This window comes from Pyrus communis, chromosome 4 (genome assembly GCF_963583255.1).
Source record: "Pyrus communis chromosome 4, drPyrComm1.1, whole genome shotgun sequence".
Taxonomy (NCBI): Eukaryota; Viridiplantae; Streptophyta; class Magnoliopsida; order Rosales; family Rosaceae; genus Pyrus; species Pyrus communis.
This window is the reverse complement of record NC_084806.1, coordinates 9,618,150-9,645,051: the sequence shown is the minus strand read 5'-3', so window position 1 is coordinate 9,645,051 and position 26,902 is coordinate 9,618,150. Positions and strand designations below refer to the sequence as shown.

The window sequence follows — 26,902 nt, the reverse complement described above, 5'->3', positions numbered from 1 at the left end:
AATACATAACGAATATAAATTGATTGATTTTAAGCCATTTGATTCGGGTTTTTAAATCAAATAGCACCACCCACTATTTTTGCCAAATTCCATATCCCTCATCGGAATTCGAGAGTTTTGTTGAACTCTTAGCGGGGTATGGGAGACTCACCATTACCAAGCCCACCTCAGAATTATATCATGTTGGTTAGCAAAAATAATGATGAGAGAATAACACTTTAGTCATTTACAACTCTTGTAATTACCCATCTAGTTTGGCCTCTAGAGAATGAATGCCTCAGAATTATATCATGTTGGCACCATTGCACTTAGTTAAGTTATTCCCACCATGCTTAGTTTATGTAGAGGTTCAAGCACAACCTCAGAATTATATCATGTTGGTCATACTCGTTGTCTACACTCACCTCATCATATGTTTATGGACTCCTCCTGGATGTAAGCACATACTTTGTACTTCCCCATTATAGGGTGAAGCCGGTGCATGAGTCACAAACGATTGGAGCCCACCACGGTGGAAGGCCTACGAAGAGATATTCAAAACATCTCTCGCTTATCAACTTAATAATCATTTGGTTGAGGGTTTTTAGGTCTCATCACATATAAACATACATTTTAATCCAATTAAAACATTTTGGTCCTATTACAACTATTGGTCCATATGATTGATTTAGTAGTATATAATACTCCCACTATGCTTTTAAAACGGTTTTTAAAGCAAGACTATATGGTACTACTAACATAAGATTTGCATTCATTGATGGACTATATAGTTGCCTTAGGGCCTTAGGATGACTATGAACCTTTGATTCGATTCAACACGAGCCTAGTGTTGAATCTCGGTCTAGGGATGGTGATTGATTTTAGTTACGCATTTAATCACATTAAGGCGTGTTGTCTTATTGGGCGTTGGACCCAACTACTCCAATTTCATGCATATCGAATAAAACAAGAAAGGAGTACTTCAAAGTAAATAAGAGCTTATGCTCTTTTACAATAATTGATCAAATCAAATTACTTTAAAGTAAAGAAGAGCTTATGCTCTTTTACAATAATTGATCATATCAAATTACAACCAAAATTTAATCTACACATTCCCATGGTTCAAACAAATTTGAAACGGCCTTTCACATAGCTCAATTATCGTAGGCTAGGGTTCATAATCACCCTTTCTTTAATTAATTAACGCTTTAACTAATTAAACTTGAATGCAACATTTTCATTTGGTTTTTGTATCCATAGAATTGATTTAGATGGAGCTAAATGAAATGAAAATCCAATTCTCATTTAAAGAGACAAAACAATTTTTGTTCTCTACCTAATTTGGGCCAAAATGCTATGACCTCAACTTGTTTGGGCCATAGTGCAATTAACCTCAACTTTTGGGCTATTTTGCAAAAACTTAAACTTTTGGGGTCACTTTGTAAAAAACACAAAAGTCCACTACTTCATGTAATTACAACTAGAACCCAAAAATTTCCACAAAAAATAAAACTTCATTAAAGGAGCAAAACAATTTGTCCTTTTAGTGATTTTGGACCTTTACGTAAAAACGTAAACTTTTGGGTCAAAATGCAAATACACAAAAGTATCAAAACTTTATATAATTGCATAAAAGCCCCACAAGGACCCTAATTGAGTAGGGTGGCCACTTTGAAACAAAGTGTATAAAAATTTCAAAGTTTTTTGTAAGTGGGTGTGTGTAATGGAATAAATCATTACACACCAACCCACTAAAATTTCTTTAATTTTTCAAAATAAATATCTAATATATTTAAACATAAGAAATATTTCAAAACAAAAACTTTATGAAATAAATCAAAACTTTGAATCAAAACACCAAACCTTTTGTTCTTGGCAAGAACATATCAAGAACAATGAAGAACATCCATGAAAACCCATAAGAGCTCTATGAACATTCTTCACCCAAAAACATACCAAAACCACTCAAACTTAAGGGAAATAACATACAACCATACTAGGGTACATAGGGGTTCCAAAAGTCACTTTAAAACACTTTTAACAAGTCAAACAAGAACCCAAAAATCCACCCTTTGGATTTGGCCGAATTTCCCCAAAAACATGGCACCAAATTTTAGCTCCAAAATTCATGCTCATATGAACTACATCTACAACATTTGAAATGGCAAATTTTCTAACAAAATTTACATTCAAAGAAGCAAGAATAAAGCTTGTAACAATTACAACATTCAAATCACAAACTATGAACTACAAAACCCAAAAGGATTCACCAACTACTAGACTTAGGCTCTTGATACCACTTGAAGGAAGATTTGTGAAAAACATGTTCATTTAAGCAACATCAATAGCATGCAATTAACAATTAAAGGCGGAATCATGCTTGTATGCACTTAAAACAAAACATTTACCCATGAAATTCAAAGCCTAGTAGATAGGTGAACCAAGACTCAACTCAAAACAAAGTGAGTTGAGAAATCAATACCTTTGTAGATTCCTCTTTGCATAAGCAAAGGCTAATCACCCAAAGAGAGGGCCTTCATTCCTTGCATCTTAGATCCATGGATTTGGATGGATGAAAAGGTTTCTCCAAGTTCCCAAAATTGAGAACCTCTAATGATTCATCACCAAGGCATAATGAAGAAGAAATGAGTGACCTTGGAGGAGTTTGATTGCTAGATGATCCCTCCAAGGTGGCCTAAATTTTAGAGAGAAAGGAGAGCTTGTGTTCTCATCCTTTCCCCAAAAATTACCATATGTAAATTTTAGGCTATAAAGTCCTTTATATAGTCCCTTCAAATAAGTGACCTAATGGACCAAAAGCCCTATTCTTCTAACATGGCAAGCCTATAGGGTTTATTGGGCTTTCAAGCCCTTTGTTTATTCAAGTTGTCATACAACTTGAGTTGATGGGCTTGACATTCAAATCCCATTGGGCCTTGCGGCCCAAAACTAACCCGAGGTCTTTAACGAACTTATTCGTTTGATTAATTAACATATTAATTAATCCTAGCCTTAGATAAATAATTAAACCATTTAATTATTCTTACTCATCTCCGTTGTTTCTTCAAACTCTACCTTACTCGGTGAACGATCCATTAGGTTCCTTTTAGCGAGGCAGTGGGCGATTAAAACTCTTTCTAATCGATTGTGAATTGAAACTTACTTTCAATTCTCCCGTTAGTGATAATACACTTTTAGGGCTTCCACAAACCATGGTTGACGCCTAGCAGCATGTCATGGTTACCCAAGCTAATCAGAAGAGGTGGAGAACCTATTCAGTTTTAGGATTACAAATGCAATACGGTCTTTCTCTAATACAATACTCTTGACCACATTGTTTGGTTTGATAGTTTATTCATGTCTACTATCCAATGTGAGTCTTGTGCTTATATGATTACCTTGAATGTGATTTGGAACACATTCCTAAATCTCATTCATACTTTGGCCAAAGATTCTTAATCATATCATAGAGTATTCTCCCTCAAACAGTTTGAAGGTTAGAGATCCCTTGTTGCGCATTCACTTGCCTCCATGGCTAAGTGGCTTAACCCCAACGATGCCATGGACACCCTCCTGATGGAGTGACTTTGACATAATCAAAGATTAAGGACCTAACCACAAGACAACTGTGATGCCTCAGGTCAAAAGACTAATTTGCATTATCCCAACCATGAGTTCTCATGTGACATGAATATGAGAACTCTTCGTTGATCGTGTTCAGTGAACTCATTCTCTATTGAGCACCTACGTACTTGTCTTGATGTCACACACACCAATGACTCGAGACTAGTCACTCTCCCTGAGAGAAGACATAGCACGTACTGATCTTAACGGACTGTCAACGCCCAATTGACAATCCTATGATCAGGAACGTTTAGGATGTGTCAACGAAAGAATGGTCTCATGAATCTAACTTCTTTAGATCGCATTCTTCCAATCACATATTCCTTGGACTTATCGTTTAAGCATATAACATTTATATGAGACGGCTCAAACAATAATCTTTGCCCTTTACATTTAAACTACATTAGTTTAACTTTCTGAAATGTCCGTAAAGTATCATCATATGATTGGTTTTAGGGCACATTTCCAACATATACGACGAGCTGTAAACTCTTGTCTTTTTATAATAAAGAAATATAAAACGTATTTGATGGTTAATTAAAATTTAACTATTTGTCTAACTCACTAATGTTACAGAAGGTAAATGTAAGATACGTCTGCCAACAATAGGTGGTGCGATCCCTCTCATATTAATAAAAAAATTAAATGGACCGTACATACTAATACTTGCCGGCCGGCCCAAAAGGAAAGCAGCTTCACTGAAATAGCCCATCACATTAACTAAATTTGAAAGAAAAGAAAAGTAAAAGTTGACAAAAACGACATCGTGCTTGGAGAAAGTACGAGTAGAGCAAAAGACGGCCCGACGGCAGGGAGAGATGACTGAGAGGGGCGGAGCTGAGAGTCTGAGATGGCGAGAGCACAAGTACTGAACGCGTACAAAGCTTTGCTACGAGCGACGCGGAAGTCGTTCGCCGGAGACGTGACGATGCTGAACGGCGCGGCGGCGGAGGTCCGCAAGAAGTTCGAAGAGAGCAGGCACGTGACCTCAGACGCGGAGATCCAGAGTCTCCTGGAACAGGCAGGCGAGGCCTGCCGTTTCATCAGCGAAATGATCGTCCAGGCCAAGCTCAATTCCCGCGGCGGTTACGGTAAATCTTCACTTCCAATTCATCTCTCTCGTAAATCCGTTCCGTTGTTGAAGTTGTGGGAAGTACGTGTTGGAGAAGAATCGATGGCGTTTGAGTGCCTTGAATGTGTTTGTTAAAATGCTTGTGTGGGCTGCTTTTGTGTGCATTTTCTGTTAAATTTCAGTGATTGGTTTTTGTTGTGGTGCCGAATTCTGATTTGCTTTTTGCTTCAGCGAAGCTCCAATAAAATGGCATTAGTAAGTTAGTGTAAGGAATGATTGAGGAGAGAAATGTTGCTACACCCGATGTCATTACAGCGGTATCTCAAGTCATTCACGCTACCTTTCTCGCATACTAGTTTTTCATATGCCAGATCGCATGCTTGACTTGGGATACCGCGACAGAGACCCGGGATGTTGAGATTGGTGAGTGGTACATAATGTGTTTGCTTCTGTCATCAACAGCATTCCAAAGAGATTTGTTTAACGTTCAAACTCTGATTGAATTTTGCAGAAGTGAAGCCGGATAAAGATCATGCGGGAGCAACACTTGAGGTTCCTTCCGAAGAGCTTCTTCGCACCAAGTCTTGACTCGAGCAATGGTTTCTGCAAGTTTATGGCGGCGTGCTCACTGGTTTTTTGAGGGTTCAGGTGCTTTGGGGGGGGGGGGTTTTGTTCCATTTGATTGCTACCAAGTTTTCAAGAATTAAGTTAAGTTGAACCATTGTTGTTGAACAATTTTGTTCGTTTTCGATTAAATTTGTAACCGGTATTCTTTGTGCGCAGTTTTGGATTTTCATCCTTGCCAATCCATCAAATGAGTTGAACCAATCAAAAAGACTAAATTGCAGAAAGCAAACAATGCAATTGCAAATGAAAGAAGTAATGTGAAGTGATTGGATGCTCAAAACATATGCATTGATGGGTGCATCAAAATTTCAGTCTTTTAATAGACTGCAAACACTCGAATTGTTGACGATTACAAACGGAATATCAACGTATAACAGGAAAGACAGCTTCTGAAATTGTTAGTCTTCGTCGATATCTTCACCATCTTCTTCATCATTTTCCTCATCTTCATCATCAATTTCTTCATCTTCGTCATCGTTTTCCTCATCTTCATGTTTGTCTTCCTTTTTCTTCCCATCGCCATTTCCTAATCAAAGAAAAGGATAAGCATATAATTGTCACTCGTCTTCTCTTAATCATAATGTCATAGTGCAGACTCTGTCAAAATCACAAGAAATGTAGGACAGGATAAGATTAACATACCATATTCACTGAAGATGACTCCACCGGTGCACAAACCTTCCTCAATCTTCATGAGTTGAAGAGTCATTCTGGGTCCTATCTCTTGAAGCTTGACGGCACTTTTAGAGGAAGCCCGATTAACCCTACCTAGATCATTAGCCAAAGTCACAGTCGCTGCCTCATCATCTGCTTCACTTTCTGATCCGTAACCAGCCCTTCGGAATAAGATAAAAGATCAAGTTTAATCCACTTTCAAAATGCAAACCCAATAATAGAAAACTAAATAACTAAAAAATTAAAACAAAAATAATTATACGCATTTAGAGCACAGAGAGAGTGAATTTATGCTAGGGACTCGTCAGATAATTAAAACTAATTGAAAAATTAAACAAAATTACCTTTGGGCGTTTAGGGTTTTGGGGGAGCTCGGTCTCTGTGTGAGGTTTTAGACGAAGGAAGGTGATGACCGAGGAGAAACAGCGACGAGGACGCCCGAGGCAAATTAGGTTGTTTATTAGGCGCATCCGAACCGTTGAATCATACTAAGGAAATCAAGATGTAACGACGTCGTTGGGTTCCTTAGGAGCGTTGGGATTGGTTGGGCTGCTTCGGCCTATAATGTAAGCACTGGATAGTGTCATGTTAGATTTGTTAGGGGTTAACCCCTAGTAACATGGCAGGGTGAATGTTGTTGGCTTAGTGTAGTCTCTACCTTTACCCTATGGTAAAAAGTAAGGGAAATAAGAAAGTTGAAAAATTGAATAATGCGGACCTTTTGTTCTTTTCAATCAGTGGTGGAGTGGAGAACTTAACCTTTTTTAACTTTGAGAAAGCAAAATTAAAAACTAGAGTGAAGTGTGAATTTAGTTTCTGAATTATTTTTTTCGGTAAAGTGAGTTCCTAAATTCAATAAAAATTATCAGTTTCTTCTCTAGTATTATATTTAAATTTTCGTCAACTTAAGTCATTTGACACACTTTAAAGGGTAATACCGTTATTTTCTCGCCTATACCCTTAATATTGAGTGGTACTAAACTCATCCCATTGTCTTATCTTCTCACCCACATTATATTCTTATCCACTATAAAAAGGTAAATAATAACATCACTCTTTTCCCACCCATCATGATTCCAATTATAACCTTTTAAATATCTTTAAGTTCTTTAAATTTTATTTTCTGTAATATGTATATATAAATATGTATGTAAATATTTATCTCAAAAAAAAACCAACCATGGGATGAGATAGCAAGCTCCTTGGCTTGGGGCAACAATGATTGAAGAAGGAATACATTAATGCTGTTTCCCCTGTTCGTCTTGGATAGAAAAAGCCCATCTTACTCATAGGAAGAGGCTCATGCTACTAACATGATACGAAACCAATTTTCAGAGAAGACGAAAGGGCAAGTTCAGTAGAAATCGAACCCGATTCTCTAGGAAGCATGACTAATCTCCGTTGTTGTTGACACAGTTAGTTTGGCTACTGTACAAGCGATCAGGCAGGAAAAGGGTTTCGCAGGTACGGGTGCAAAACGATTAGAATGGTCTTTTTCTTACCCATGGTCGCTGTCAATGGCTTCGACCGAATAGACTCAGACAGCAGCACAGCGAGTTCTACATACACAGTAGATGGAATTTGAAGAGGGAGGAGCTGTCATCGATGCCGCCGCGCAGGTGTGGACTCGGTGGATTTTTAAATTATTTTTTTCTTTTTTCTTTTTTGCTATTTCAACTAATCGTGATGTGGCAAAATATTAGTGGTTATTGTTTAAGTCCTTAAATGTCATTTTATAAGACAATGAGGTGGGCTTAACACCACTCTTAAAAACTACCAATTTACTTTTTAAAATTAACTCTAGAATATTTCTCTATGAAAAACTATTAATTTACCCTCTAATATGTATCACATACAAGTAACATAATTTAAATTAACGGAAAATTGAATATAATATCTTTGAATATAATATTAGAGATGTAATAGACAGATTTTTATAATTCAATGATTGTTTTTTCTGGAAAAAAATAATCTAGGGATCTAATTTTCACTGAGATGATAATTCAGTGACTAAATTGATAGTTCATACTAAAAACTAAGTGATATATATATATATATATATATATTAAAATTCAATACAATCAGAGATAATACGGCGAGTGAGTCTCACATTTGCGTGTAATATTATCCACCACAAAACAATGAGTGAGTGATGAATGGTGATCTCACTTTTTTATCCTTGTTGTAAAGATTGATTCATGTCACTCCACGTTAACTATTCCAAAATAGTCGCAGAAAGATCTGCAGACGTTTTTTCTTTTCTTTGAATGATACATGAAGTTGGTCGAGCAAAAGATACTGAATTGTAATAAAAGTGACGTGGATTGGATGCTATAACGAGGAGAAGATAGCCATTAATCTTCCTCTGATGCATGATGATGATGGAGATGCCAGAGTTGGTAAAGCCATTTAACTTGGACAAAAAGCATAATATTGATATGAAATTTCATGAATAGTGGAAGCTGGATGGTCCCCTCCAAGGATACGCGGGCAAAGTAGGAAGTGGAACGAGCTAAAAAGCCTAGGACTCGTGTACTAATCTGTAATTAAAATAAGAGAAATTTAATTGATGAGAAGTTGGAATGAGATAGAATCAAAATCAGATTCCTGTTAACACTATTTACTAACAATTTTAGGAATCAAAGTAGGAATAGTACTTAACCATATAAGTTGTTTATTAATTTACATGAATCGGAATGAAAATCAATGTAATTACTAAAATGCTCCTATTTTAGTACTTTATTTTGTTTATTTATTTTCGGTAAAATGTGACATCCCACATCGCCCAGGGGAGTGATCCTTAAATGTATATTCCCATCCTTACCTAGCACGATGCCTTTTGGGAGCTCACTGGCTTCAGGTTCTGTAAGAACTCCGAAGTTAAGCGAGAAAGGGGCTAGAGCAATCCCATGATGGGTGACCCACTGAGAAGTTACTCGTGAGTTCCCAAAAACAAAACCGTGAGGGAATGGTAAGCCCAAAGCGGACAATATCGTGCTATGGTGGTGGAGCGGGCCCGGGAAGTGATCCGTTCCGGGCTGGGATGTGACATTTGGTATCAAAGCCTAACTCTGGTCCTGTGTGTGTCGACGAGGACGTCGGGCCCCTAAGTGGGGTGGATTGTGACATCCCACATCGCCCAGGGGAGTGATCCTTAAATGTATATTCTCATCCTTACCTTGCACGAGGTCTTTTGGGAGCTCACTGGCTTCGGGTTCCGTAGGAACTCCGAAGTTAAGCGAGAAAAAGGCTAGAGCAATCCCATGATGGGTGACCCATTGGGAAGTTGCTCGTGAGTTCCCAAAAACAAAACCGTGAGGGAATGGTAAGCCCAAAACGGACAATATCGTGCTACGGTGGTGGAGCGGGCCCAGGCTGGGATGTGACAAAAACGTTATTTTATTTTAAAGAGAAAAACTTTAATTTTTTTTTTTTTTTTTGATTTTTTTTTTTACCAAGAGAACAAAATTTGGTGTTGGGTTAATGCAAAAGGTAATTTTGAAATATTAGAAGTAAGTGAGGGTATAATGGGGAAGAAAAATCCATTCCGATTCCCCACAATAACCCGGAATTCAATTCCCACCAAATTATAGGGAATCCAAATCCTCCAAATTATTTGAAATAGGATTCCAAAATTTGCATGGGTTCCACTAAATTTTTTAAGGAAAACTAATGAAAATGGTTTGAAAACTTTTAATTTTAACGATAGGACAAAATAAAGGGTAAAGTCACCAAGATTGGCTTTTTAGTGTAAAAATATGGTTTTTCGTTAAAGTGAACAGTACTGCGGGCTTTTTGTTAAAACTTTCAATTTTTTATTCCCTAATATTTGGTAAACACCGGAATTCCTTACGTAAATGTGCCATAAAAGTATTTCATCTAAGATCATCTCTAATGGTGGGCTAAATGCTCAAATTTTCCCCAAATTCCCCCCCACCAAACACTCTCCAACCCATGCTAAAACTTTGGGCTAAATGCCAAATGCTAAAGCTGGGCCAAATGCCAAAGCTGGGCCAAATACCACCCCCCCCAACAAAAAAATTCCCCCATTATGCGAGTGGACCCGCAAGTTGTTGGGCCAATCTTGACCCACCCACGCTCCAATGCGCCCCACGTAGTGCGCTTGTAAAGGTTTCCCGACAGGGGTGGGCCCCACCGTCAGGCGTGTGTCGACCACCCACAAAAACCCAACGACTATAATTTTGATCTTATGGCTGGGCTTTAAGGAACGTTGGTTGATCCAATGGTCCATATTCAAATTTAATTTTTTTTAGAATATATTATTTTAAAATACATCAAATCCAACGGCTGACATCGAATATAATCAAATCTAACGGTAAAAAAAAAAAGATCTAACGGCCCAAATTTAAATCCAATGGCTAAAATAATTAAAAAAAATTATTTAACTCAAAGTTCACCCAAAAACTCTATAAATACCTATGTATTTGTTCAAACATCCATATAAAACTTAATTTTCTCTTGCAATTCTTCCAATTTATCTTTCTATCATTTCTTTCCATTTCCAAATTGTTGAACGGTTGGTGAATTGAAAGTTAGCCCAGGGTTGAAAGATTGGTAAAAGTTGAAGGCTTGCTTTGTGAAAAATTAAGTGATTTTTCAATATTTATCGAAATTTAAAATTTTTTAGATTAAAATGTTCATAAAATTAATTTACAATAGTCTACATATTTATTTATTTTTTTAAATTTAATTTAAGAAAAAAAATAGTCTAAGTTCATTCTTTAATAATCTATGGCTAAAATTTTAGGCCAGAACGGTTGGAGCAGAAAAGTTGTTTCTGCGCTAAAAGCTAAATTTCCTGGACTAAAATATTTGGCTTTTAACCCAACCATTAGAGATTGTCTAATTAGTAGGGAAACCCATTATTATCTAGACTGTTTTTAGGTTAAGGGTATTCTGAACTTTTATATACGTCTGAAGGGTCGGAATGTCTTTATCTTAGATACTCATTCAAGAATCATGTTCGCCCCACAAAAAAAAAAAAAAAAAAATATTCAAATCTTGTCATCTATAGTATGTAAAAAATCATGGTTCGCTAAATAAAGTTGAAATGCGATGCGGGCAACGAAATAGCTAAATAAGTGTTGACTTATTAGTCAAATTTTAACATGGATAATCCTTAAAAACGAATATAAAAATTAAAGATTCTGATTATTAAATGCCACCATGAAAATAGGTTAAGGAAGTTAAAGACACCCTTAATATAGAAAGCTTGTATACATCTGTATATGTATATATATGCACGCCCTAATAAGGCAGTAATTAATATTGTGGTATCGTCTAGTTTGGGTGTACTCTATAATATTTCTCATGATCGAACCAATTGTTTTTTATTGATTTTATACAAATCATCCTTGTCGTAGCCTATTTTATCTGACTAAGGGAAGAGGGCCGGCAACAAGAAGAGAAAAGAGAAAAGAGATGAGTTTGTAGAATCATAAGGGAATGTGTGTTAAGGGCCTTTATTTATAGTATTAAGAGGGAGAAGAAATCCTTCATCCCCAAGGAATACAAGTTCATATAGGAAAAAATAACTAGAATTAAATCTAATTTAGGATTTACACAATCACACATAAACTAGGAAAGTTCATAACACTCCTCCTTAAGTGCGTAAATACTCAAGGTAGATTCAACATCATGCAGAACTTGAGGAAGTCGATTCGTCGGCATTGATTCTGGAAACAACGCTTATTCTCAATAAGGTAGGAACTTGCATAAAGAAGCAAGTCTCACTAAAAAAAACCCTAAGGTTATGGCAAAAACCCGAGTAGGGACAAAATCCATAGTCTAAGAAAAAATACGTGAGTAATGCAAAGTCAAATGAAACGTCTACGGGACGTCATCTGGGATATGATCAACCCAAGTGGGTGCCTCGTTAAAACCTAGTTAGATAGCAAAAACCCAGCGGAAAAAATGCTCCTAATCGTAGGGAAAAAGAGTACATTAAGATCAAGCAAGTATACTTTAGGATACTCCCCCCTGAGTTTGATACAATTCCAAAGAGAAATAGCAATGTTACAACTTAGAAAGTTTATGCAAACCAATTCCATGAACAAGATTCTGAAACGTCGCCTTTGGTAGTGATTTGGTGAAGAGGTCGGCCATATTGTCTTGTGAAAGGATTTTTCCATGACTTCATTCTTCTGATGCTCTTGTTGTTGATGTAAGAATAAGAACTTCGACGCAATGTTCTTGGTGTTGTCTCATTTGATGTAACCTTTATTGAGTTGTTCGATGCATGCTGTGTTGTCTTCATAGATTGTTGTCGGGACATCCACGATGAGGTAAAGATTGCAGGAGCTTCGAATATGGCCCACAACTGCTCTCAACCAAAAGCATTCTCGAGTTGCTTCATGTAAGGCAAGAATTTCAACATGGTTAGACGAAGTGGCAACTAAGGTCTATTTAGTTGACCTCCAAGAGATTGCGGTGCCTCAAACGGTAAAGACATAACCCATTTGTGGACGCGCCTTGTGTAGATCAAATAAGTATCCTGCGTCGGTATAACCAACAAGGCAAGAATCAACTCAAGAAGCGGGGGGTGTGGCATAACTCAAGGATCCATAGGGATATAACAAGCCCAAATCCGTAATACCTTTAAGGTAGCGAAAAATGTCTTTAACACCAGTCCAATGTCTGCATGTTGGTGCATTACTGTATCTTGCCAAAAGATTAACATCAAAGAAGATGTCGGGTCTATTGCATTGAGCTAAGTACAATAAAGCGCCTATCATACTTAGATAAGGAACTTCAGGCTCCAAAATATTTTCATCATCCTTCTTCGAACGGAAAGGATCTCGTTTTGCATCTAGCGATTGAACAACCAGAAGAGTACTTGAAGTCTTCGTTTTATCCTTACTAAAGCGGCGCAACACCTTCTGGGTGTAGTTCGTTTGATGTACTAAGATTCCATCCAAACGATACTCGATCTCAAGACCAAGACAATATTGAGTCTTTCCTAGATCTTTCATCTCAAATTCCAACTTCAGGTGCACGGCAGTTCTCGCGAGCTCTTTAGGAATTCCGATAAGGTTTATATCATTGACATATACTGCAACTATCGGAAAACTGGAATGTGACTTCTTAATGAACATACAAGGGCATAGTTCATTGTTCACATATCCCTGACTAGTCAAATACTCACTCAGACAGTTATACCACATTCTTCTGAATTACTTCAAACCGTAGAGTGGACGTCTCAGCCGAATTAAGAGTGTGCTTCGAGGTTTAGAAATATTTGATCCAGTCAAAGTAAGTCGTTCAGGAACTTTCATATAAATTTTCGTATCAAGATCCTTATAGAGATACGCAGTTACTATGTCCATCAACTGCGTAGTCAGTTTTTCAGAAACTACCAAACCGATAAGGTAGCGAAAAGTAATCACATCCATAATGGGTGAATAAGTTTTGTCATAGTCAATCCCAGAGTGTTGTGAGAAGCCTTGCACAACAAGATGAGCTTTGTAATGCACAATTTCATTCTTCTGATTACGCTTCTGAACAAAAACCCACTTGTAGCCAATGAGCTTCACAAGTGAAGGAGTAGGAGCTACAGGTCCAAACATCTTATGTTTCGCAAGCGAATCGAGTTCAACTTGGATTGCTTGTTTCCAGTTTGACCAATCGGTTCTACGTCGACATTCATCAACAGAACGAGGTTCAATGTTATCGCTCAACATGATCTCAGTAACTACTGCATATGATGATGCATCGTTGACAATCATCTTATTTCTACACCACACATCATCTAAGCTAGCATAATAAATTGAAATCTCATGATTCTTAGGAGGTAGATTCGTCTCTTCATTGACGCTTCCGTAATCTGGAATTTCCTCATGATTTAGATAGAGTGAGTAAACGACAGTCGGATTCACGTTAGGCTCTTCAGAAGCTTGTGTCATGGGTTTCCTCTTCTAGGGGTGTGAATCATTTGAACCAAGAAGTCTGCCACGCTTATGTGTAGGGGCAGATGACTGGCTAGCCGTTAATGTATGTACACCAAAGTTGGCTCCCGAGCCTTCATGAGGGAAGTCCGTCATACATTTGGTACATCCATCTTTGTGGGTGTATTCGTAGCTGGAATATGCGATCTTGTCACCTGCGCTAGATCGGTGAAAACATCTAGCATGCTCTAAGCTATGCTTTAAAGATATAATATGCGCTGCACTTCAGTTTCAGATAGCGATTCGGGATTTAAATAAGACAAAGTGGGAGTCGTCCATGATAATTCGCGTCGTTCTTCAGGAACGTTGACGTTATTATCTGCCCCTAATGACGGGAATATTGTCTCATAGATATGACAATTTACGAAACGAGCAGTAAACAGATCGCCTATCAAAGGTTCTAAGTAACGAATAATCAAAGAAGAATCATATTCAACATAGATTCCCATCATTCGCTGAGGCCCTATTTTTTTTACGTAAGGGCGGCGAAATAGGTACATAGACCGCATAACAAAAAACGTGCAAATGTGATATATCAGGTTCGTATCCGGTAACCAACTGAAGGGCGCTATATGGTTGGGTCGCAACAGGCTTCAAGCAGATCAACATGACTACGTGCAATATTGGATGGCCCCAAGCAACGATTGGGAGCTTGGTACGTATGACCAACGATCGAGCAAGCATTTGTAAGCGCTTAATGAATGCCTCTGCCAAGCCATTCTGGGTATGAACATAAGGTATTGGATGTTCAACTTCAACCCCAGTTGACATGTAATAGTCATCAAAAGTTTTAGATGTGAATGCTCCAACATTTCCAATCGAATATATTTGATCGGATAATTAGGGTGGTCAGCCCTGAGCTTCATAATCTGAGCCAATAGTTTGGAGAAGGCAGCGTTCCTTGTAGACAATAAGCACACGTGTGGCCAACGTGTGGAAACGTCAACCAAAACCATTAAATATCTAAATGGTCTGCATAGAGGGTGAATCAATCCATAAATGTCCCCCCTGAATCCGTTGTAGAAAAATGGGAGGATTCGAATGAATCTTGTCATAAGAAGGCTTAGTAATAAGCTTTCCCTTATATCATGTTTGATATGCGATTCCTTGGATCAAACCTAAACTTCGGGTTAGTGGATGCCCGTGTGATGATTTGAGAACACGGCACATCACTATTCATCCAGGATGCCCCAAATGATCATGCCAAAGTGTAATTTCGTGCGCGGTCCCAGAGGTAAGGCTGGTCACATAGTGGTTCTCTATGTGGCGTATGTTCGTAGTATACATACCACTCGGGATACGCTCAATCTTTTCTAGAATACGCTTTTGACCATATTCGTAGGAAGTTATGCACAGAAATTCAACTCTGTTTTCTACGTGGGTTTCAGCTTGGTAATTGTTGTCTCTAATGTTAACAACGTTCTTCAGGAACGTAGAGAATAAAGTGCCTCATCAACGGTCAAGATTGTACCATTAGACAACATTATATGTGCTTTACCGTATCCTTCGATCAGGTTGGATGGGCCTGAGAAGGTTGTTAGAGGTACATTCTTAGGTATGAAGTTAGTGAAATAGATGCGTTCACGCAAAACGGTGTGCATGGTTACACTATATGCCAGACAACTAACTTCCCCACTAGTTATACCTAGAATGAAAAATTAATTTGAATCGGTCACATGCATAAAATTTCTAAAAACGAATATCCATTCAGAATAATTTTAAGTATTAAAGGATGGTCACTACTACAAAACCATTTAACGAGCTGAGATTCATTTAGAAAATGGGGTCGAATCTCTTCGAAAGTGAAGTTTACCAATCAACAAGCCTAGGTCCCCTATCAGGTAACCATTATCGACTCACTTCTTGGGGCACTTGGTAAAAAAACCCAATCCCATGCGCCTGCGAATCCGAAATCAAAGCTAAACGATGAATTAGAACGGGGAAACAAAGCAAAACGACGAATTTCTCTGCAAACTCTAGTGAATTGGAAAGACAAATAAATATATTTGAAAAAGAAAAGAAAAGACAAACCGAAAATTTGTGCAGACTGGTTAGACACCCCATGCTTCGTGGCAACATTAAGGGCTTGAACCAGAAAATTTCATCTACCTCCAGATGTCATAGGTTGCTTCTCGAATTGTTCATCCATGGTGATTGAAGTGAGAATGAGAAGGGGAGAAAAGAAGGAGAAGGAAATGAGGAGAGGAGAAAAGGGGGAATGGATAAGGTACTGGCGCAAGGAAAAGATGGAGGGGTTTTATTTTGGAAAATTTTCATTACTATCGGTTAAAACCAACAGAAATATTTTTTTTTAAAATAAAAACCGATAGAAAATTTTCATTACTATCTATTATAACCGACAGAAAAAAAAAAACGGCAGCAAAAATCCCCCCAAAATTCCCTCCCAAAATTTTAAATCCCCCCCCCCCCAAAAAAAATTTTTTGTTACGTTTTAAAAAAATAAAATAATAATTGTTTGGTTTAATAAATAAATAAATAATATGTATTTAAATAGCATACGTTTTTAAAAATTAAATAAATAATTGTTTGGTTTAATAGATAATAACTCATGTAAAATATGCAATAAAGAAACAAAAAGATAATTATACAATGAAAATGTCATCACACAAACTAAATAATGTCTAATCAAATACTTGAAAAACATAAATAAAATTTTAGCACAAATTACTTTTCTCACCTCAAAATTTAAGCAAATTTAATGGAGATATGCATTCTACGAAACTAGTTTCCATGATCTAACCGTCAAACTTGTTTGTAGATACTACAACATCGCAAAAAAAAAAAAAAAAACATTCAGAGATTAGGTAACGGAACAAAAGTTTTCGACGATTATAAACAAAAATTTACAATTTAACGGTTATTTTAGCTCCAGTTTTAATGATTTTTTTACAGCTATACTTCTCGACCCTATAAAAATGCAATGAATGAATTCGATCTTCAATTTAAAATATTTATACTAGTGGATACCACAAATCTTATTTTATACTTAATGGAATTATAATATTAACTCTAAATGTTTGTTTAATCTACCGTTTTGACGCAATATGCATTCCACGAAATTTTTTTCAACGATTCAACCGTCAAACTTATTTGTACACACTCCGAGATTGAATACGTAAAAAAATCATAAAAAACAAACATTCAGAGATTATGTAACGGAACAAAAGTTTTCGACAGTTAAGAACGAAAAATCATAATTTAACTGTTATTTTAGCTCCGATTTTAATGATGTTTTACAGCTACACTCCTCGACCCTATAAGAATGCAATGAATAAATTTGATCTTTTACACTAGTGGATACCACAAAATCTTGTTTTATACTTAATGGAAGTATAACATTAACTCTTAAGTGTTTGTTTAATTTACCGTTTTGACGCGATACACAATCTACGAAACTTTTTTCAATTATCTAACCATCAAACTTATTTGTACACACTCCGAGATCACATACGTAAAAAATCACAAAAAACAAACATTCAAATATTAGGTAACAAAACAAAAGTTTTCAACGGTTATAAACGAAAAATCACAATTTAACGGTTATTTTAGCTCTGATTTTGATGATTTTTTACAGCTACACTCCTCGACTCTATAAGAATGCATTGGACAAATTCAATCTTCAATTTAAAATATTTACACTAGTGGATACCACAAAATTTTATTTTATACTTGTTGGGGAAGTATAACATTAACTCTAAGTGTTGGTTTAATCTACCGTTTTGATGCGATACGCATTCTACGAAACGTTTCAACAATCAATCTGTCAAACGTGTTTGTACACACTCCAAGATCGCATACGTAAAAAATCACAAAAAACAAACATTCAGAGATTAGGTAACGGAACAAAAGTTTTCAATGGTTATAAACGAAAAATCACAATTTACTGGTTATTTAAGCTCCGATTTTGATATTTTTTGCAGCTACACTCCTCGATCCTATAAAAATGCAATGAATGAATTCGATTTTCAATTTAAAATATTTACACTAGTGGATAAATCTTATTTTATACTTAATGAAAGTATAACATTAACTCTTAAGTGTTTGTTAAATCTATCAATTTGATAGGATATGCATTCTACGAAACTAGTTTCAACGATCCAACCCGTCAAATATGTTTGTATATACTCTGAGATAGCATGTATAAAAACTTGCAAATAAAAAACATTCAGAGATTATTCTGGCGGCCATCCAAAATTTTGCTTTGTTCATGTCGGTTATATCCGACAGGGCCATGAGTGAAAAAAAATATATTTAAAACATGTGTTTATTTATTTATTTTTAATCAATATAACATTTTAAAATAATAAAATCAGACATGATAGAGCACACCAAATGTTCATGTGTGTGTATGTGCTAGACAATGTGCTTTGTGACGCATTAAAAAAATTGTTTGAATTTCTTTGTATCTTGTTGCTTGCCTATGAGGGAGTATAATCCTTATTACAAAAATGATAGAGCTTCAGATTGTAGTCTGTTGTTATTTTTATCTTAGAAAATTTATGGCTGGTGGGAATTGGGTTCATTAGATTTTAGGGTCATGAGTGAAAATAAAAATATTTAAAATATATGTTTATTTATTTATTTTTAATCAATATAACATTTTAAAATAATAAAATTTTCATTTATGTCGGTTACAACCGCCAGAATACTAAAATAATAACCACCAGAAAGTAACAATTAACTTAAAAACCGTTAGAATATGTCAAAAATATTTTTAAAAAAAGATTCAAAAATACTGTCGATTATAACCGACATGATTTTTTTGACATCCGCCACTAAATATCCGCTAGGACTTTATATTGAATATAACCGACATGATTTTTCTAATATTCACGACTATCATCTGCCACCTAAAGCTAATACTGTAGTAGTGGGTAATTAATTAAAAACTTAATATCCAAAAAACAAATCACCAACAAATAATCTAAATATAAAGGAAAATTGTTCAAAATTAACCAAAAAACAAGGAAGGGGTTTGGCCACTACTGTGGAATTCGGCCCCAATGTCTTATTTTAACTAGAAAAAAGTTTATGTCTAAGATTCTAATATTCCATATGTGTAGTATCCTTTTGAAAGTCAGAAACCTCCATCTTGGTACTCTCCGATTCGTCCACTTGTTCAAAGTTTGATTCAAACTTCTTATGACGAGAATGATATTCAACTATAACCTTCTGGGGAGCACAACAAACATGGGACCAATGGTCCTTTGAACCACAGCGATATCACATATCCGCATCCATGGTTTCAGGTGCTTTGCCCATATTCTTGAAGTTTGGGGCATTGGGAACGAGGTTAGGATGCTTTTGGCTTTGTTTCCTCCCTTAGATGGGCCTTGACTCTGTTGACCTTGATGGGGTGGCTTTTGACTGCCCCTACCATGCCTCTTTTGGTGTTTCGGGCGTTGCTTTGTGTTATAATGTGCTTCAGGCACATTAGTCGCCCCAGTAGGTCGAGCTTGATGATTCTTCTTCAACAGCTGATTCTGTTTTTCAGCGAGAAGTAAAACAGAGATCAAATTAGAAAACTTGGTGAACTTCTAAGCTCTATATTGTTGCAGTAAGACAATATTAGTAACGTAGAAGGTCGAATATGCCTTTTCCAAGAGATCATTTTCGATGAAAGTTTCATTACAAAACTTGGGAAGTGATCGGATTCGATAAACTTTAGAATTATATTCATTCACAGACTTAAAGTCTTGAAAGCGCAAATGCTGCTAGTCATGTCTTGCTTCAGGCAAGAAGATGTCCTTGACTCTGTTGACTTTGACAGGGTGGCTTCTGGCCGCCCCTACCACGCCTCTTTTGGTGTTTTGGGCATTGGTTTGTGCTATAATGTACTTTAGGCACATCAGTCGCCCCAGTAGGTCGTGCTTGATGATTCTTTATCAACAATTAATTATGCTTATTAGCGAGAAGTAAAACAGAGATCAAATTCAAGAACTTGGTGAACTTCTAAGCTCTATTTTGCAGCAGCATAATATTAGTAGCATAGAAGGTCGAATATGTCTTTTCTAGGAGATCTTTTTCAGTCAAAGTTTCGTTACAAAACTTGAGAAGTGATCGGATTCGACAAACTTTAGAATTATATTCATTCACAAACTTAAAGTCTTGGAAGCACAAATGTTGCTAGTCATGTCTTGCTTCAGGCAAGAAGATGTCAATTTGGTGATCAAAGCGATCAGCCAAAGCGACCCACAGTGCTCATGATTCATCCTCAGCAAGATACTCAGTTTGCAGTGCGTCATGAATACGTCTTCAGATGAAGATCATGACAGTGGCTTTTTCAGCTTCGCTAACCAAGTTGTCCGTCTCATCTGCAATGGTGGGATGCAAGTTCTTTGTAGTGAGGTGGAGCTTCACATCTTGGACCTACTTGAGGTAGTTCCTTCTAGAGACCTAAAAAGCGGTGAAGTCGAGTTTGTTCAAATTCGACATGTTCCTATCACAAAATAAATGACAAGATGTGATTAGTGCAATAGAGAAAAAAAAAATCAATTCATTCACATAGGAGTAGAACATTCAGGTTCTAATAGACATGTATTGGTTAAAATTCGCATGAAAAAGCTACGGGTTTTCATGGGTGATGTTTTTTTAAGGAAAACTTCAAGTTTTCAAACAAAACATATTTTTAGAAACTTCAGATTTCAAAATAATTATGAACATTAGGTTCATATGTTCCTGCAGACAAACGTAAATATATACACAGAAATATGCAACAAAAAAATATGCAAATAGAACTTTAGGTCTAAAGATTATAATTGAATTAACTATTTGGACTTTGGGCCAAATTTAAAGTGTGGGTAAAAAAAATATAAAACCCATTATGCCTAAAATAATTAGGCAATTAAGCTCGGGGGCCTAAAAACACGGACTAAAGCCCACGGGTGGGCTGAGTAAATCTCTGTAATGAGGTCCAGGCCTAGATTGGGCTAGTGTGGTCTCAGGTGGGCTGTAGGCCCAAGGCGAGAGAGATAAAAAAAGCGGACTGGATCCAAATGAGAGCGCGTGAAAGGGTACAGATCTGGTGCGGTGCGGAGCAGTGCATTGAGTCTCCAGCACCGAGCTGGGATCGTGTGCGGCACGGACAAGTGATCCCAAGGGAGGACGTGATCCAGTGCATCGCAGGCGTATGGGACAACATAGCCCTACAGGCTGGTGTCACACTTGGGCCGGGTTTTGATTTGTGGGCTGCAATATGTGAGCCTAAATTGATAAATCTCTCCAATAGGCTTAAAAATGAACACCAAAGCCCAAAGGGCTGGTGTTTGGACCAAGTATAGCCAAGCCCAAATGGACTCGGGTAAGGACCAAAAAACAACCCAGGGTTGCTGGTTAAAATCGTCGGAATTGAGGCCAACGCCGCCACTGCTGGTGGCCGTGTTCTTGGTGATTATTGGTCGGGGGAAGTACAGGTTCAAATTGGAACCCTATTGTGAACGGAGAAAGTTCGATTTCTCAACGTTGGGTGTGAAAACCATGGGGATTTCGAATTGAAATCCTTGAAAACTTAATGAATTTCTTCGGGAATTTTAATGGTGATGATGAATTTGTCCCAAAAATCACAACTTCAGGTCGTGGTTCTCAATGGAAGTCGGCGTTGGTGCCGTGACTCGTCTACGGGTGAGGGAAGGTTTGGGGACGACGCCATCCATGGCGTCGTTTTGGTTTTCATAGAAAGAGAGAAAGTTGTTAGCTCTCGGCTTGTGGCTCGGCTTGGTTCAGCCACACAGTCTGCAGGCCTGGGGGAGCGGCTAGAAGTCATGGGTTCGAAGAACCCTAGCGTCTGTCGATTGTTGCTTTTTTTTTTTTTCATTTTTTTTTTCAATTCAATGCATATCATATAATTCAAATAATTTAATGCATGGACATATATTTGATGCAATTCATGGAAATATCAAATTCACATAATTCAACAATTATGAATATAATGCATACACAATTTATGTAGAATCTAAAATTCAAAAAACGTAAAGTTGAGTCATGCATTATGGTGAATGTTCATGCTATCAGGGCTGCAAAAATATTGAGATAAAAACCGTTGTTTTGGAAGAATCTGATTGCGTGATGATATGGATGAAATGGTTTGATGTAGAAAAACTCCTCATTAAATTCCTAAGAGCAACGGTAGAAGCGTGCTGATAACGTGTTGTAGCCTATTTTATCTGACTAAGGAAAGGGGGCCGGCGGCAAGAAGAGAAAAGAGAGAAGAAATGTGTTTGTAGAATCGTAAGGAAATGTGTGTTAAGAGATGTTCTATTCCCCTACGAAGTGCCTCTATTTATAGTAATGAAATCCTTCATCCCCAAGGAATACAAGTCCATATAAAAAAGAATAACTAGAATCAAATCTAATCTAGGATTTACACAATCACACATAAACTAGGAAAGTTCGTAACAATCCTTGTTTTTTATAGGTCATGATCATCCCCGCGCACAAAACTAAAAACGATTAGTTTTAACCAAGTACAATAGGGGTGTTTTGAAGACAGCCAAAAGTTCAGCAAAGAACAAACTTCACAATGAACTGGAAGACTCTTATATGCAATGGTAAGATACACAAGATCACAAGTCTTATTACTGCAAATGATTTCAGCAATGCAACTGTGAACACTTGCATACAAAGTGCTTCACAGTGCTATACATATATAGTACTTCTAACTTCCAACTCACCTTGAACAATTTAACAAGGATTAATTCTTGTACAATCTTAATTGCATAAAACCACACCAAGTTACAAATTCTGTCACAGAATCAACTCTCACAGTAAATTTCTATATTGTTTTTTATAAAGAAATTAGATAGTTTGTGGAAGAATATTCTAGACTCATTCATTAAGTTTTGGTGTGTCCACTTTTTTTGCATCGGCAGCAACATTAGTGTCCTTCACTAGTACTGCCACTTTCCCACCACCAAGCTATCCTCTCCCCTTCATCCCACCATTCCAGTTCACCATTGTGACACTGAAGGCCACCACCTGCCCAACCCCAGTTAAGCCATTCATCATCAAAGCCTGAATTCATTGATGAAGAAAAAGAGAACAACTCTCCACCACCACCGCCACTCTCAGCTGCATTTGATGAGCTCCAATTGCTTGTACTTTTTCTCCCCTCACTTTCAAAAATATTATTATTAAGGCCCATAATGTCTACAGATTCACAATATGGCCCCAAAACCTCCTTTTCACCACTATTATCACCACCTATTGCAGTTGAACTAGTTGTGATATTGTTTTCTTTATTCCCAAGGCATAATTGTACACCTTTCTGCTCACCACAAGGATTCAAGTTAATCATTTCCGCACTGTCCAAACGAGAACTTTGCATCCCCAACATTCCTATTGCCCCACCATCTCCATTCTTTCTTGGGTCCCAAGACTCAAAAACCATTAATTTGCTGTCCTCGTCACCCACTTGCCCTAAATTAATAGTGGTGCCCGTTGGTAGACTAGGCTTTTCAAGTTGAGGCTTTACTTCTGATTTTATTGGGTTAAATGCGGCCAATAAATTCTTGTTCTTGCTCTTGTTGTTCATGGTAGATCTTCTCGCTTGAGCGCCTCTACGACGCTTGTTGCATGAAGTTATCTTCTTCTCATCATTCAGAATGGTGGGTAGATATTCGTTTCCCATCTTGGTAAAGCTGTAGATTTTTCGACTCAAATGAGAGTTCCAGTAGTTTTTGATTTCATTGTCTGTTCTTCCTGGTAAATGAACAGCAATCAATGACCACCTGCCACAGTGCATTCAAAGTTTAATTGTATATATTATCTCAAACAGATTTATATTAATACTTACAACTGCTTAATTAAATTAGCATTGGTTTAGTTCTCTGGATGGTGTTTTGAAGAGTATTGGGGTTGTCCCAAAGAGAAATTAAGAACTTGATTAGTATCCCAAAAGGTTAAATTAGCAAACCCTATACTTTAGAAAAGTTGAGCGGGAGGCAATAGTAGTGTTGTATCTGGAAGAACTATTATCCATAGCTTCTGGAGAGGCTTGTGCATGTAATAGGGTCCCTTTTTGTATTTCTATATAAGGTTATTATACTTAATTATATGTGGTCAACTGCATCGGTTTTAAGATTTAGGATTGAGCACTTAGGCTTTAATTAAAATTTATATATTTGATAGATGACTAAAATAATGAAGTTCTGGAGATAATTAAGTTGCCCAAAATTTAATTAATCTGAGATGAACACTTGAAGAAACATGTCAGTTTTGGTAAATCAAATACTAATCCTTCTTCACTTGGCAATTTCCCTATATCACAATCCGGTCATTAAGCAAATCGAATTACATTGTTGGTAGAAGGGTGATGCTATCCACACACCCATTTTCACCTTCCACACACGCCTGTTCATTTCTGTCATTTGATTATTTTCAATTCATTCGATCAGACGGCCGGAAATTGAGAAGAGTGTGGAAGGTAAAAAAGGATGTGTGAATTGCGCCACCTTAACGGAATTTAAAATGGACATAAATCAGAGTTGTTCTTGATCAGATTTCCAATTACACAAATTCTAAAGCTTGAATTAATCTAGCTGCTAGCATAACCAAGTTGAACAACGGTCCAATTATAAAAGATTGCACTAGAGCTCTCAAACTAAAGAATGAATCAATGACTTCACACACATAATACAAATATATACATAACAATACAAATATATGTATACATACATATATACATATATTATAGAGACATTTTGGATGCGGTCCCTAGCTATCAATATTCTTTGATTGAAACCTTATCTGTTTTTAGTTTTTTTTTATCAAAGTCACATTAATGTAATAGTGTAAGTTACTATATTTTTTAAAACAAAAATTGAAATTTGTATTTGTTTATATTAATGAGATTTTAAATATAACCCATAATTTGTGGGATTAAAAATAATAAAATATAAATTATACTCTCTATTATATTGTGTGTGTGTGTGTGTAAATATGGGTACATTCATCAAAATTTAAAAAAAAAAAATTGTACCAAAAAAACATGGGTACATACTCTTCAAAACACAAAAAAAAAGGAGATATTAGGCTTAATAACATTAGAAAATTTCTTCGATTAAACTTGATATAGATACATTCTCAAATCAACAAAACAGAATGTACCCATATAAGTTTAAAAATAAATTTTAAAAATTTGAATGGATTTTATATTAAAAAATTCGACACATTTTATATAAAAATATTTGTACATTTTATATTAAAAAAAGGGTACATTTTTCATATAACAAATTGTTATATTTAAGAATAGGTATATTTAAGATTTAAAAAATTGAAAATTATATGAATGTGTACATTAATTTTTTTATATAAAAAAAAAAACTAATGGATACAAACTTATTCTAATTTATTTTTTTTTATTTATTTTGGAAATGTTTGAATTGAAAATTAATTAGGAGTTTAATAGAGGTGTGAGTATTAAAACCCTAAATCAATTACTAATTTTTATTTTAAAAAATATATAATAAACATGTAAATTGGCATTATCACATTAATGCTATGGATTTCAATCAAAATTTGAAAACTAATAATGTCTCAGTCAATGAACATTAGTAACTAGGGATCGGGTACTAATTTTTTCTTATATTATATATATATATATATATATATATATATATATATATTACTTCATTACCTGTATGTAACATCTCATATCGCCTAGAGGAGTGGATCCTGTAAGCCTTATATGTATATTCCCATCTCTACTTAGCACAAGGCCTTTTGGGAGCTTACTGGCTTCGGCGTTCATCAGAACTCCAAAGTTATGCGAGTTCGGGCCAAAGCATTCGGTGACCCACTGGGAAGTTCTCGTGTGAGTTCTCAGAAACAAAATCGTGATGGTGTGGTTGGGGCCCAAAACGGACAATATCGTGCTACGGCCCGGAATGTGGTGAGGGCCCACGCTGGGATGTTACAATTTGGTATCAAAGCCAATCCCTGGCCAGAAGTGTGCCGACGAGGGCGTCAGGCCCCTAAGGGGGGTGGATTGTAACATCCCACATCACCCAGGGGAGTGGATCATGTAAGCCTTATATGTATATTCCCATCTCTACCTAACACAAGGCCTTTTGGGAGCTCACTGGCTTCGAAGTTCATCGGAACTCCGAAGTTAAGCGAGTTCGGGCGAGAGCATTCCCAGGAGGGTGACCCAGAAGTTCTCATGTGAGTTCCCAGAAACAAAACCATGAGGGCGTGGTTGGGGCCCGAAACATACAATATTGTGCTACGGTGGAGTCGAGTCCAGGATGTGGTGGGGCCCGGACCAGGATGTGACATTGTAGGTATTAAAAATAGATAAAATTCATATTTATGTGAAGCACTTCCCTTATAAAATGTACGAAATTAAGGAGCATATATATACCTATTACCCAAAGCAGTGTGCAACTTAACAATGATTTCTTCCTCCTCAAAAGTGATGTTCCCTCTCTTTAAGTCAGCCCTTAGATAATTTATCCACCTCAATCTGCAACTCTTCCCACACCTCTGCAATCCTTCAAAGCGCACACCAAATGTATACACATATAAATGAAGGATCTTAGTGTGTTATCATATGTGAAGGCTAGCTAGCTACTATAAAACAAACACGAACCTGCATTCTTGGGCAAAGATCTCCAAGAGCCTTCTCCATGAGATTTAATGTGGTTGGTCAAGATTTCATCTTCTTCAGCTGTCCATCTTCCTCTTTTGACCCCAACTTTCTCACAGCATGGTGTTGGTGTTCTTCCCATATCTATGGGAATTTAAATGGACTACTACTCAGAGAAAATAAAAAATAAAAAGATATTATCGAAAGGGAGGCAAGGTGAGGCTGTAGATATACAGCTATAAAATTGTGCCACTTCTCGTGTAGTATTAATGTAGCAATAGGTGGGGTTGTGAGTGGTGCGGCTAGGGGCCCGCGGGGGGTGGTGTGGGTGGGTTGGTTGGTGTTGGGTTTGTCCTG

The 26,902-nt window shown here is 36.8% G+C and overlaps 2 protein-coding genes and 1 long non-coding RNA gene across 3 annotated transcripts; 1 reads left to right on the top strand and 2 right to left on the bottom strand.

Annotated features, from left to right (window-relative positions):
* Positions 1-4,371: 4,371 nt before the first annotated feature.
* LOC137732493 (mitochondrial zinc maintenance protein 1, mitochondrial-like) lies at positions 4,372-5,481 on the top strand. Its single transcript, XM_068471810.1, has 2 exons — positions 4,372-4,694; positions 5,187-5,481. The coding sequence occupies exons 1-2, from the start codon at positions 4,454-4,456 to the stop codon at positions 5,261-5,263; spliced, it is 318 nt and encodes a 105-aa protein (XP_068327911.1). The 5' UTR covers positions 4,372-4,453; the 3' UTR covers positions 5,264-5,481.
* Positions 5,482-5,575: 94 nt separating this feature from the next.
* LOC137732494 (uncharacterized) lies at positions 5,576-6,138 on the bottom strand. Its single transcript, XR_011068344.1, has 2 exons — positions 5,945-6,138; positions 5,576-5,828 (listed from the first exon to the last, which is right to left on the bottom strand). It is a non-coding gene; the product is annotated as an uncharacterized lncRNA (long non-coding RNA).
* A 16,648-nt stretch (positions 6,139-22,786) lies between these two features.
* On the bottom strand, positions 22,787-26,687 carry LOC137730519 (transcription factor MYB1-like). The gene is made up of 3 exons (XM_068469510.1): positions 26,549-26,687; positions 26,321-26,450; positions 22,787-23,687 (listed from the first exon to the last, which is right to left on the bottom strand). The coding sequence occupies exons 1-3, from the start codon at positions 26,685-26,687 to the stop codon at positions 22,835-22,837; spliced, it is 1,122 nt and encodes a 373-aa protein (XP_068325611.1). The 3' UTR covers positions 22,787-22,834.
* Positions 26,688-26,902: the final 215 nt, after the last annotated feature.